General features: G+C 37.4%; 1 protein-coding gene across 4 annotated transcripts; it reads left to right on the top strand.

The window, feature by feature from the left end:
- The first annotated feature begins 1,334 nt into the window (after window positions 1–1,334).
- LOC137125928 (mannose-binding protein C-like) lies at window positions 1,335–14,449 on the top strand. Of its 4 annotated transcripts, none has more exons than XM_067502184.1 (5): window positions 1,336–1,566; window positions 3,088–3,268; window positions 4,051–4,092; window positions 5,722–5,787; window positions 6,076–8,699. In XM_067502184.1, the coding sequence occupies exons 2-5, from the start codon at window positions 3,103–3,105 to the stop codon at window positions 6,456–6,458; spliced, it is 657 nt and encodes a 218-aa protein (XP_067358285.1). In that variant the 5' UTR covers window positions 1,336–1,566; window positions 3,088–3,102; the 3' UTR covers window positions 6,459–8,699. The 4 variants fall into 4 exon arrangements, with proteins under 4 accessions (XP_067358286.1, XP_067358285.1, XP_067358284.1 ...); XM_067502183.1 differs by lacking the exons at window positions 3,088–3,268; window positions 4,051–4,092; window positions 5,722–5,787; window positions 6,076–8,699 and adding exons at window positions 10,133–10,323; window positions 10,777–10,920; window positions 11,175–11,231; window positions 11,490–14,449 and having other exon boundaries at window positions 1,338–1,566; XM_067502181.1 differs by lacking the exons at window positions 1,336–1,566; window positions 3,088–3,268; window positions 4,051–4,092; window positions 5,722–5,787 and adding exons at window positions 10,133–10,323; window positions 10,777–10,920; window positions 11,175–11,231; window positions 11,490–14,449 and having other exon boundaries at window positions 8,459–8,703.
- The last annotated feature ends 82 nt before the right edge of the window (window positions 14,450–14,531 follow it).

Here is a 14,531-nt window from a genome sequence, read left to right on the forward strand (position 1 = left end):
TTTTTACACACACTGATTATGTGACAATTAGTGCTGCTGTCAAGCTTGATGAGCCAGTGTCTTAGAGAATTTGTCGCTATATTTAGTGAGTATACAGACTAGCGACCCTCTAGCGAGTCTTCTTCAAAAAAGCGACTAGTGACAAATCTAGCGAATAATTCTTGGTGTTATGGGACATTATTATTATCACTCTTCTCAACGAGCAGCGAGTGCTGCCGTAGGCCCCTCTTACGTCACAAAGTACGCACAGGGCGGCTCATTCCTCGCGCAGTAGCCCCTCCCAGCTGAAGTAAGAGCAGGAGACGTTCAGCGCCGCGCAGAATCCAGAGTCCAGACTGCTAATTGTATGAATAGCGCATGCAAAACTACATACAGGCACACTAAATGCAAAAAATAAAATAACCGAAAACAAACATACAAAGATGTTTTAATGTTAAACGTGGGTTGTGGACACCAACATTTCATAAAGGTTCAGGAAAACAGTTTGGGGCGAAATGATCTATGAGATTGGAGATATAAACCCTATAATCACTTCTAAAGTGGCTGCTTTATAAGCATACAATACAATAAAACAGGGCAGTGATGCTGTCTTGTTTAAATTATTTGAATAGTTTTTATTCACTAGGGTACTGTGGATCTCCATTTTGTTAATTTTAAGCTCATTGTTTAAGTGCTCAACCCAAAGCTCTACTGTTTTGGTTCACTCCAACCATTGATATTGTTCTGTTTTCAGCAACAGCAGTCACTTGTTTCTGCTGAAAAAGAGCTAAATTCCATCTGTACACCACCTGCACAGCACCACAAAGCAGGAACACTGATGATGATGATGAATCCAACAGCTGAACAACCAGGTGTTGCCTTCATGAGTTGGTAAAGAACAAAAGCAGAACAAGTGGGGACTTAAAATGAATAATTATGTTGATCTATAACATGTAGATGAAACAACTGTTGGCTGAGAAGGTTGCCATATCAACAGTCACTGACATCCCCCCAGTTATGTTTTATCAAATTCCTGATTTGGTAAAATAATCTTGAAACTGAACTCTTAAAACGCTGAGATCATCCTTACTGGCCTGAGATGGTGCCTGCAGAACATGTGTTCTGTGTTTTTCCAGGTCCCCATGAACAAACCATTTTTCTACAACTGACAAACAGACAGAATCTGGGCTTGAAAAAAATGTAAATGCTGAAAATAAATCTCATGTAAATTTGTCAATTACTACGAGTTTATTTTATAAAAAATAATAATCATGCTGGATCTGAACATTGTTGGTTAAAAAAGGAGGAGGGTTTGAGGCTCAGGTTACCTTCTGTTTTAGGTTAACGGAACAAATGAGACATTACATCAGTTGCTTACTCTGAGCAGGATCCATTCTGCATGATCAGACCATTGTTGCTTAAGAAAGAGGGAACGTTGGATTCAGATTGTTTTTTTTTCTATGCCAAAAAAGAGACTTTACATCCGTTGTTTACTTTGGACAATTCTATTTAACACTGAACTCAAGTCATTTCTTTTGGAAGTAGTGAGGAAGCAGCACGACCAGAAGATCACTCCAACTTTACACAGTAAGTTCCTTCCTGTTTACCACTATCTGCTACTAGATTTTGTACCATTAATACCATGTGCAACATATAAAAACTCTAGAAACAGGATTATCAAATTCAGCTGTAAGTACTAAAGCCACAGCTATTTGTAATACCTGCAACTTCTAGAGAGTAGGTGTATTAGTAGGTTTTCTACTAGTTCTTTTTACTATGGAGACATAGTAAGAAGTGAATATCATTGGCTTGAAGTTTTGATTTGATTGTACACACTGAATAATGATTAGTGATGATAAAATGTATCTGACAAAGCTCATAAATAACTACTGAAGCCAAGAATGACCAAGGTTGCTGTAACCTTTTTTTGTGCAGTTATCTTGTGATAATGGGAAAATTATCTTGTTATGTCGGAACAACGTCTTTAATTTACTGACATAACAAGATACTGACTGTCTCGACTTTCGTATTTCACATCTAAAGCCTTATTCTTAAAAGTCTGCGCAATAACTTCTGATTTTGCTCTGGATAAACAGTGACTGTAGGCTATTTGACATTTCATATGACTGTGTCTCCATCCACCCTGTACCTCGATTAAATCGCATGGAAATACTACAAGGCTCCTACAAAACAACCACACACTTAACTCAGTTTAGTGTCTGTTATTCCAAAGAAACTGTTTACTAATTCTTAATAATCCTGTGTCTCCAGACCATCTTTCTTTGCAGTTTTTCAGCAATTCATGTTTTATTCTGAAAATGCTTTTCATGTCATTTGACAGTGTGACTTTACAACATGAGAGAGTAGAAGGCTGATAAAGCATTATTTTTGTGTAGGCTAATGATAAAAATCACCAGTTACTCGTTGATGCAGTTATTTTCTCAGCTCTCACAGTTATGGCACCTTTGAAGAATCTACTGCTTCCATTATTAAAACTCTGGAACAGCTGCACATCCTCTAACAGGATGACACTAGTTCTGACCATGGGCCGTTTTACACGGACAAAGCAAACTAAAGTATCCAATAGACATGAGCTGTGTATTAGATGGACGTCCTCCAGGAATTTAGACTAACACAGATGAAAAATGCCCTTAAAGTTAGACCTGAAACCTGCTGCTTTTTCTGCAACACAGTGATGTAGGTGATCAGGGGAGTGTTTTTTATCTGAAGGCATCTTAACCACTAAAACATTTACAGTCCTGCAGAATATCCATCACCTGTATTCACTGTTGAACTTTAGCAAAATCACAAATTATTACACAACATTGGGAAATAAGGAGCTAAATGTGACCTACAGAGGCTGAGAAATTACGAAAAACAGAATAATTTTTCAAGAAATGGAGACAACAGCACTCAAAAATAATGAGATAACGGTTTAACAAAGATAACAGCATCAATGGCCGTTCTCAGCTTCCATAAATAACTGTTTTTTTGTGTTGTTCCAGTGCAAACAAAAACATTAAGTGCGTGAAAACCTAAACATTTGCTATTGGAACAATTTTCTTCCAATTTTTTGGGCCATGACTGTATGTTTCATACACACTCAAGGTTTAAACAGGGAAGATGATGAGATTCCTCTTATTCTACACACTCTGCCTGATGGCTCCTTGTGGCTACAGCCAACTTCCTGGTCTTCCTGGTTTAAAAGGGGAAAAGGGAGAGTGTGGAATTATTGGAACCCCAGGGTTCAAAGGAATAAAAGGAGAACGTGGGCTACCTGGACATCCAGGTGGGTATTAACACCACAATTTTGCTCCCAGTATACTATATCTCACCAGGCTCTGACAAGATTCTAACAGCCTGCTGTTTTCACTGTGTGGTCTTTACTGCTCCTTCTACATCTTTTGCAGCTGCAGCACAGCCCCAGCAAGAAGCAACAGTGTTTTCATTCAGAGCAGACAAGACAGTGTTAACATAATGAATTTTACACAGAGACAAAATGAAATAAAAGTTCTTATCCAGTAATAAGTCTACTTCAGAGGGCTCTGATCATTTTGGCTGACAAAAACTCTAGGAGACTGTTGGATCATACTTTTTATAATTTATTTCCATGTTCAAGTGCATTTGATGCTATAGCAGAAAAAGGATGAATGAAAGGAGTGATGGTTATTGGAATGATGTCGCCTTGTTTTTTAATCAAAGTCTCTTCCTTTCAAAAGATTTGATACTTATCTCTAAATATTGAATGAACCATGATTCGATACAAAAACAATACATTTGTAATGATACGATACAGTACAATTCAGGACCAGGCTGATTCAATTTGTCGTAATAATAATTTAATCGTAATATGAATTTATTTTGATTATGGATTAATCCTTTTTCAAAATATAAAATAGTTTAATTAAGCTCCACTTTTACAGCTTCAACAGTGATGTTTAAACATTAATGCATCAACAATATAATAAGTATGATATGATGCTAATACAATTAGTAGAATATCCAAGTTATTGTTTGAATCTTCTATGGATTTTGTGATACGAATATGTTAATCTTTTTCCTCTTATCCAGGTCCACCTGGACTACCTGGGTCAGTTACAATGTGTGAAAGAGGTGACTCATTTTAAACGTATAAACATACTTCACAGAGAAATATTCAGCAGTTGAAAAATTGTTATCTGCCATTTAGTGATGGGTGATATACTGGTTGTAATTTTCTAGACAATATGACTTTGTAGAGGTAAAATTTCATAACATAACATATAGAATATTGTCCAGTAGAGCACTTGTTAATGTGTGTGTCTCCTAATGACAATGTTTAGTTTTTTAACGCAGTAAGTGTCCCCCAATTTCCTCTCTTCAACAGGGCAAAACACTATGACACAACAATCTGTGAGACAAATAACGTTTAACAATAACTGTTAGAGATGGGACGATATCACTCTCTTTATACAATTTGATATTTAATGTGGGGTTTGCAATAGGACATACTGAGGATACAATTCAAAGTAATAAAAATCAATAAACTAAATATTTGTATTGTGTTCCTTTTTTAAAAATTTCTGGCAATTTAGTATTTTAAAAAACAACCATGAGCAGGAAAGTCCAAATAGGCCTAAAATTAAAAAAAGGTTAAAGAAAAGTTAAATCTTAGTTTTTTTAGGTTAAATAAATCTACTCTATTTAAAAAAGAAACTAAATGAAGAATGTACACTACAGGGGTTGGCTCGACTTAGCTTACAGTCTCCCAGTTTCCCTATTATCACAAAGGGATGAGTATTTCAGGAAGCCCACCCATCAGTTGTTAGCAAAACCAGTTACATTTCATACCGTCATGTCGGATCCCAACAAAAGGCCTGTAGGAGCAGCTGTGTGCTTTACTTCAACAGAGATCGGAAATAAATTGGGCAGAAGTTTGCAAAACCAATCACTTAGTCCTTACTGTTAAAGCTTGTAGAGGACAAGTTGCTTGCTTGTCCACGTGTTTCCAAGTGCAGTCTCTTTTTATTGCAAGACAATCTGACGTAAGGACCAGTTTCCTCTCACTGCCATGGGTGTCAGGGGGTCTGATTACATTGGTAAGCAAATAGGGGGACTGGGGATGTTACGAGACACCTCAATACATGTAAAGAGGCCAAATGTAGATTTTTTTTGGCATCTTTAATAACTACATTAAAACCACCTAGTGCTTCAGACATCACTTAAAGAGACATTTTCCTCAAGAGACGCTGTAGTTGTCCTACAGAAAAATCAAGTGGAGCAAGATTACACAGTTCATCTATGGACAGACATGGTCACACTAGAGACAGACAAGAAAAGCATGTTCCAAACAATCATATTCACAGTGGATTGGAGGTATGTCTTACCAGGAAAATCCCCCAATACACAAACCTATATAAAGACTCAGATGTGCAACAAAGTAGATACAAAGAAAAATACGGTGAAACTTCATAAAACTGTTAGAATCTTAAAACAAAAGACATCTTTTTAATGTTTTTCATTTTTGTTGAGCTACAGGTGTTTGTTCAGCACTATATTGCATTTTTATGCCTTATAATGGTCCAGATATTGTTTAATTTAATTGAGAAAAAGGTTAATCAAGCAATTTATGAAAACAACCATTTCTGTTTCCCTACATTGTCGGTGCATGTGATTATGAGGGAAGGAAAAGAGGAAGCTGATAATTGTAAATGTTTACATTTATTGCAACTGTGCTTATTGACATTTCTCTGTTTCATCCAGAGCCCTTTGCTTCTATTAGCCAGGACCTTGAAACCTTAAAGGGGACCATTGCTAAATTAAATCATGGTAAGCATCTTCCTGCATGAGACTCTAAAGTGAGAAAATACACATTATGTGACATTAAGGTAGCAGTATTACACAGTTTGACATAGGATTTCCAACAACATACATATTACAAATAAGTACATTTCAGACTGAACATTTCAGTAATTTCATCTTTTTTGGGAGAACAAACATTTTTTGATATTTCAAATATTATATAGTATATTTTCAAAGTACTATTATGATAATGAAAAAAAATAACAATTTGCAGATGGATTCCTGATTTGCCACATGCGCTTTTCTTTTTTTCAGCTCTAAGTTATGACTTTGTCAAGAGAATTGGTGAAAAATACTTTGTGTCCGACAAGGAAAGAGGCACGTTCTCAAGGGCTTATGAGTTCTGTTCCCAACGAGGCTTAGAGCTGGCTTTGCCACAGAACAACGATGAGAACAGAGCACTGACTCAAATGTTTGATGAAGCTGTCAAAATGGCCTGGATCAATGTCAACAATGAAAAAGCAGTGAGCAATTTTAAGGCTGATATGAAAAATCAACCTCTGACTTTTACCAACTGGGCAGAAGGACAACCGGACAAATCCATTCAGGATTTTGGCTGCACCATGCTGTCAGAAAATGGAGCCTGGCGAGTGACAGAAGAATGCTCTCTGATTGCTTATATCATTTGTCAGTTATAGAAAGTTCTTGACTGACTGTTTTTCAAATGTCAGATGTTTGATATTGAGATAATGATTATTTTACTGTCCTGAACATAAGTGGATAAAGGGACAGTAAGAGTCCTCCTTATGAATTCTCACTTTGTGTTAATATCTGTGAATTAACCAGTAGCATCATTAGTCATATCCTTATCTGACATATTTGCTTTTTACTGTCCTCACACAGAGTGGAACTTGTTCTATGCTAGACAGTTAGCTAACATGGTGAGTGTGAAGTCCTCCAATACGCACAAGGCCTAACTTTTCTTGAATGTTTTATGAAGGCTCACTTTTCTTTTCTCTTGCTTTACTTTACTCACTCACTGTAAAACTGAAGACAAATAACAATAGGAATGAAAATAACATAACATACATCTTACAGGTACAATTCAAAGTTTCAAATATTGACATAAAAATATGGGTCACAACAGCAATGATCGCCACAATTTACTGTAGTTCTGAATTAACGATTTTAAAGCAAAATAATAATGCAGCAACCATAGTATGTCTACAGCATAAAAAAGGGTAATAAACAAAATACTTACGGACAAATAAGGCTCCAACGTTATAAAGAAGATTAGCAGCAGGGAATCAGTCACGCTGTTTCCTCTACCTGCTTCAGTAACTCTCAGGGGAATCCAGGCTCTAAACCTACTACTGCTAGCTGACCACAGGGGGGCAGTGCTGCTCCCAAAACGCTATACACAAAGCTATTTAAAGGTTTCTTAGCAGTTATAAATGCAGTCAAACAGAGGGCAGAACATGCTTAATTAGTTATGCTATACTCAAGTTACTAAAAATTGCACTTTCAGTATGTTGTCATTATTAGACAGGCACAGATGTTCCTCAGAAAAAGATTTCAAGTAAATTATGAATGAAATAACATACAAGTATATACAAACAAAATGCCACAATAAAATATAGAGGAATGCAATACTTTTATTTGTTGTTTGGCTCCATGGCAAAAAATGCACGGGAATGTTTAGGTCTGTCTCAGAACTGATGTGTGATTATAATTTGCTTGACTAAACAGAAATGACACGTTTGTATTTTCAGGGACCTCCTCTCATGCATTCTGTGCTGCTCCAAAGAATCCCCCATGTTTCCTAATGTAGCTAGGCAGGAACATCTGGGTCAAGTATGGCACCAATTGGGCTACAACAAGCCTCTGTGATGCTACACACAGAGACTGTGCTTGGCTGTTTCTCACAGCCACTCAAAGTGCTGGATGTACAGTAAACTGTCACCTGACTGATGATTCACTTGCCTTTACAGAGGTTTATAGTGAGTTAAAGCTCATTGTTTAAGTGCTCAACCCAAAGCTCTACTGTTTTGGTTCACTCCAACCATTGATATTGTTCTGTTTTCAGCAACAGCAGTCACTTGTTTCTGATGAAAAAGAGCTAAATTCCATCTGTACACCACCTGCACAGCACTACAAAGCAGGAACACTGATGATGATGATGATGATGATGAATCCAACAGCTGAAGAACCAGGTGTGGCTTTCAAGAGTTGGTAAAAAAAAAAAAACAGAACAAGTGTGGACTTGGTAAAAAACAACTCAAAATTAATAATTATGTTGATATATAATAAGTGGATGAAACAACTGTTAGCTGAGAAGGTTGCCATATCAACAGTCACTGAAAATGCCCAAGTTATGTTTTATCAAATTCCAGATTTGGCAAAATAATCTTGAAACTGAACTCTGAGATCATCCTTACTGGCCTGAGATGGTGCCTGCAGAACATGTGTTCTGTGTTTTTCCAGGTCCCCATGAACAAACCATTAAACCACCTTTCTACAACTGACAAACAGACAGAAGTTGGGCTTGAAAAAAATTTAAATGCTGAAAATAAACCTTATGTAAATTTGTCAATCACTACGAGTTTATTTTATAAAAAAACATTATTTATACTGGAGCTGAACATTGTTGGTTAAAAAAGGAGGAGGGTTTGAGGCTCAGGTTACCTTCTGTTTTAAGTTAACGGAACAAATGAGACATTACATCAGTTTCTTACTCTGAGCAGGATCCATTCTGCATGATCAGACCATTGTTGCTTAAGAAAGAGGGAACGTTGGACTCAGATTGTTTTTGTTTCTCTGCCAAAAAAGAAAACTTTGTATTTGTTGTTTACTTTGGACAATTCTATCCAACACTGTTCAATTCATTTCTTTTGGAAGTAGTGAGGAAGCAGCACGACCAGAAGATCACTCCAACTTTACATAGTAAGTTCCTTCCTGTTTACCACTATCTGCTACTAGATTTTGTACCATTAATACCATGTGCAACATATAAAAACACTAGAAACAGGATTATCAAATTCAGCTGTAAGTACTAAAGCCACAGCTATTTGTAATACAAGCAACTTCTAGAGAGTAGGTGTATTAGTAGGTTTCCTCTTTTTACTATGGAGACATAGTAAGAAGTGAATATCATTGGCTTGAAGTTTTGATTTGATTGTACACACTGAATAATGATTAGTGATGATAAAATGTATCTGACAAAGCTCATAAATAACTACTGAAGCCAAGAATGGCCAAGGTTGCTGTAACCTTTTTTTGTGCAGTTATCTTGTGATAATGGGAAAATAATCTTATGTCGGAAAAACGTCTTTAATTTCCTGAGATAACAAGATACTGACTTTCTCGACTTTCGTATTTCACATCTAAAGCCTTATTCTTAAAAGTCTGCGCAATAATTTCTGATTTTGCTCTGGATAAACAGTGACTGTAGGCTATTTGACATTTCATATGACTGTGTCTCCATCCACCCTGTACTTCGATTAAATCGCATGGAAATGCTACAAGGCTCCTACAAAACAACCACACACTTAACTCAGTTTAGTGTCCGTTATTCCAAAGAAACTGTTTACTAATTCTTAATAATCCTGTGTCTCAAGACCATCTTTCTTTGCAGTTTTTCAGCAATTCATGTTTTATTCTGAAAATACTTTTCATGTCATTTGACAGTGTGACTTTACAACATGAGAGAGTAAAAGGCTGATAAAGCATTATTTTAGTGTAGGCTAATGATAAAAATCACCAGTTCTTCGTTGATGCAGTTATTTTCTCAGCTCTCACAGTTATGGTACCTTTGAGGAATCTGCTGCCTCCATTATGAAAATGAAAAGTTGCAGTGTAGCATTCTTGAGAACTCTGGAACAGCTGCACATCCTCTAACAGGAGGACACTAGTACTGATCATGGGCCGTTTTACACGGACAAAGCAAACTAAAGTATCCAATAGACATGAGCTGTGTATTGGATGGATGTCCTCCGGGAATTTAGACTAACACAGATGAAAAATGCCCTTAAAGTTAGACCTGAAGCCTGCTGCTTTTTCTGCAACACAGTGATGTAGGTGATCAGGGGAGTGTTTTTTATCTGAAGGCATCTTAACCACTAAAACATTTACAGTCCTGCAGAATATCCATCACCTGTATTCACTGTTGAACTTTAGCAAAATCACAAATTATTACACAACATTGGGAAACAAGGAGCTAAATGTGACCTAGAGAGGCTGAGACATTACGAAAAACAGAATAATGTTTCAACAAATGGAGATAAAAATTAGATAACGGCATAAAAAAGATAACAGCATCAATGGCCGTTCTCAGCTTCCACAAATAACCAATTATGTTTAATATACTCTCAAGTATATCAGTAGGGAAGATGATGAGATTCCTCTTATTCTACACACTCTGCCTGATGGCTCCTTATGGCTACAGCCTACTTCCTGGTCCTTCTGGTCCAAAAGGTGACAAGGGAGAGCGTGGAGATCCTGGATTACCTGGGTTCCAAGGAATAAAAGGAGATCCTGGACTCCCTGGGCTACCTGGACATCCAGGTGGGTATTAACACCACAATTTTGCTCCCAGTATACTATATCTCACCAGGCTCTGACAAGATTCTAACAGCCTGCTGTTTTCACTGTGTGGTCTTTACTGCTCCTTCTACATCTTTTGCAGCTGCAGCACAGCCCCAGCAAGAAGCAACAGTGTTTTCATTCAGAGCAGACAAGACAGTGTTAGCATAATGAATTTTACACAGAGACAAAATGAAATAAAAGCTTTTGTGCAATAAATTATAATCAATCCTAATATGAATTTATTGTGATTAGGGATTATTCATCTTTCAAAATATAAAATAGTTTAAATTAGCTCCAGCTTTACAGCTTCAACAGGGATGTTAACATATCAATGCATCAAGAATATAATAAGTATGATTTGATGTTAATACAATTAGTAGAATATCTAAGTCATTGTCTGAAGATTTTGTGATACGAATCCGTATCGACCAGGTCGACATGGACACCATGGACTACTTGGACCCCCTGGACCACTTGGACCATCTGGACTCCCTGGAGCACCTGGACCCTCTGGACCCTATGGACCCCCTGGACCCCGTGGACCCCCTGGACATTGTGTGAAAACGTGTGAACCAGGTTGCTTATACATATAATACTTTACTTTTTTTTTTACTTAAGTTGCAGCTAATTATTATAATGTACTGTGCACCAAAACTACAACCTGTGCAAGTTTTGGCCTGTAGTTTTGTTTTGTTTTTTAAATCTACCATGATCCCTTTTGAGGTCTCACATTATATTGACACTGTATGTAACTTTGCCCATAGTATAATCTTGCTTCAATCTGACAACTTGCTACCAGTTTGTAACTGTATGTAATTTGTTTAATCCAGATTCCTTTAGACCAGACATTGAAGCCATAACAATCAGGATGTCTAAATACGAGCTGGGTAAGAATCCTATTTAACTATTTTCTGAACTTTGAGTGAAATGCAGACACATAGTGCATCTTAAGAGCCTTGAATTAAATTGGACCAAAAATGAAAAGTCTAAATAAACAAATCTATCCTGTCATTGCATCTGGCCATCACGAAACCCCCCAACTCACTGCCCCTTGCCCCTCACCCTGTGTGAATGTCATTTTTAAATACTTTCTTCAGAACTAACTAGAAAGATTTTTCTCAACAACATCTCTTTTTTTTCCCCAGCTATAAACTATGACTTTGTCCGGAAAGTTGGTCAGAAATACTTCGTGTCCAACAAGGAGAGAGACACTTTCTCCAGGGCTGTGGAGTTCTGTTCCCAACAAGGCTTAGAGCTGGCTTTACCCCAGAATGAGGAGGAGAACAACATTCTGACTCAAGTGTTTGGAGACGTTTACAAAAATGCCTGGATCAATGTTAACAATAAAAAAAGCGAAGGGAATTTTGAGGTGGACATCAAAAAACAACCTCTGACATTTACCAAATGGGCAGAAGGACAGCCAGACAAATCCATCCAGGATACAGGCTGCACCATGCTGTCAGAAAATGGTGTCTGGCTTGTGACACATGAATGCTTCCTGAATGCTTTCATTATTTGTCAGATATAGAAGTCAGAGTTACATCTGATGCAAGTCACATTTCTCTTTGAGGGAAATGAATGAATTAAGTGTGGATAAGTATAAAGGATTTGGCAGACATATCTGATGAGGAAAAAACAATGCAATGTGTAGTAAACCATACACTACATCTTATTCAATATTCAGATTCAAAATTCAAAAGCTTTATTGATCCATGTAGAAATTGCCTTACCTTGTTACAGCTGCTCCCAACGTGAAAGTAGAAAGAAAGGAAAAGAACTTCTACCGAACCAAGACAATAAACAAATACAAACCACTGAACAATAAGTAAGAAAGGGGCAGAAGAGCTGTAGGCCTCTAACATTTGAGTACATCAGGTCCAGTGTCTTCTCCCCCCTGGTGTGACAATCCACATACTGTGTGAAGGTGGGGAGGGTCTTGGAGAAGGTTACATGATTAAAGTCACCTGTGTTCACAAGTAGGGCGTCCAGATGTCCGGTCTGGAGTCTGGCTGTGATTGAGGATGTCGTACAAACATATCTTAATTTTGACAGCTATATATGTCGCCTGCTTGAAGGTCTATGTTTACAAACAACAGCCCATTTAAATATTTGCTCTTAGATGCAATTGTTTGTTTCTTTGAGATGTATATTAGCCTCCCATAAAAGTATAACGGCTGTTATACAGTTGCATTGATTATACAACCAAAATAAATGTATCCCACATGAAACACCACTAAATTGACATCAAGTGATATTAATATAATTATAATATTATTATACTGGATTGTTTATTATTTTATTTGACAGGAAAAAAGCTGTGTACATGTGCTGGTAGTGTTGGGCTGCATCCTTTGGTGTGTTGTGGATTTTATTTAGTGAGACACTCAACTGTCAAACACAACACAGCAAACATGAAAAACCCTGCCTCCTTTATTATAAGACTTGCCTGGTTGTGTGGGCTCTTGGTCATGAATACAACAGCACCACTGCTTAAAAAAATAATAGATACCGCTTGACCAAAAAACAAAACAATTTAAAAGCAAATAACTATAAGAATACAATACATGACTCTGTAACCAGGTCTCTCCAACAAGTAGCTCGCCAAAGGTTAATGAATCCTACATATAACTTGAAAACGATCAGTCAAATTTGATTGGTCACTCGGGAAACCAACTTACATGTACATCCAATCAAATTCACGGGGTCCCGCCCCCTTTTTTACACACACTGATTATGTGACAATTAGTGCTGCTGTCAAGCTTGATGAGCCAGTGTTGCTAACTTAGAGAATTTGTCGCTATATTTAGTGAGTATAGAAGGGCATCCGGCGTAAAAACTGTGCCAAATCAACATGCGGACAATGATCCGCTGTGGCGACCCTGAACTCACGGGATAAGCTGAAAGGACAAAAGAATAAATAAAAAATACTGACTAGCGACCCTCTAGCGACTCTTTTTCAAAAAAGCGACTAGTGACAAATCTAGCCAATAATTCCTGGTGTTATGGGACATTATTATTATCATCATCACTCTTTTTACGGCAGCACTCTCACGTCACAAACTACGCACAGGGCGGCTCAGTCCTCGCGCAGTAGCCCCTCCCAGCTGCAGTCAGAGCAGGAGACGTTCAGCGCTGCGCAGAATCCAGAGTCCAGCCTGCTAATTGTATGAATAGCGCATGTGCGAAGACGCCGCTGGAACCCAAACCAGTCAGAATATGAGAAAGAGAAAAATACACACAGGCACACTAAATGCAACAACAACAAAAAAAAAACATACAAAGATGTGTTAATGCAAAACGTTGGTTGTGGACACAAACAAGGTTCAGGAAAACAGTTTGGGGCGAAATGATCTATGAGAACAAATTTTCCAAAACATGGGTCAGCACTCGGCCATTTTCATTTTGTAAAAGTAGCTTTTACGGGAAAGAGATTGGAGATATAAACCCTATAATCACTTCTAAAGTGGCTGCTTTATAAGCATATATCCATGTAGATCCTACTGTGGATCTACATTTAAAAAAATTTAAGCTCATTGTTTAAGTGCTCAACCCAAAGCTCTACTGTTTTGGTTCACTCCAACCATTGATATTGTTCTGTTTTCAGCAACAGCAGTCACTTGTTTCTGCTAAAAAAGAGCTAAATTTCATCTGTACACCACCTGCACAGCACCACAAAGCAGGAACACTGATGATGATGATGAATCCAACAGCTGAACAACCAGATGTTGCCTTCATGAGTTGGTAAAGAACAAAAGCAGAACAAATGTGGACTTGGTAAAAACAACTCACAATTAATAATTATGTTGATCTATAACATGTAGATGAAACAACTGTTGGTTGAGAAGGTTGCCATATCAACAGTCACTGACATCCCCCCAGTTATGTTTTATCAAATTCCTGATTTGGTAAAATAATCTTGAAACTGAACTCTTAAAACGCTGAGATCATCCTTACTGGCCTGAGATGGTGCCTGCAGAACATGTGTTCTGTGTTTTTCCAGGTCCCCATGAACAAACCATTAAACCACCTTTCTACAACTCACAAACAGACAGAAGTTGGGCTTGAAAAAAATTTAAATGCTGAAAATAAATCTCATGTAAATTTGTCAATGACTACGAGTTTATTTTATAAAAAAACATTATTTGTACTGGAGCTGAACATTGTTGGTTAAAAAAGGAGGAGGGTTT

This window comes from Channa argus, chromosome 4, assembly GCF_033026475.1.
Source record: "Channa argus isolate prfri chromosome 4, Channa argus male v1.0, whole genome shotgun sequence".
In the NCBI taxonomy this organism is placed as follows: Eukaryota; Metazoa; Chordata; class Actinopteri; order Anabantiformes; family Channidae; genus Channa; species Channa argus.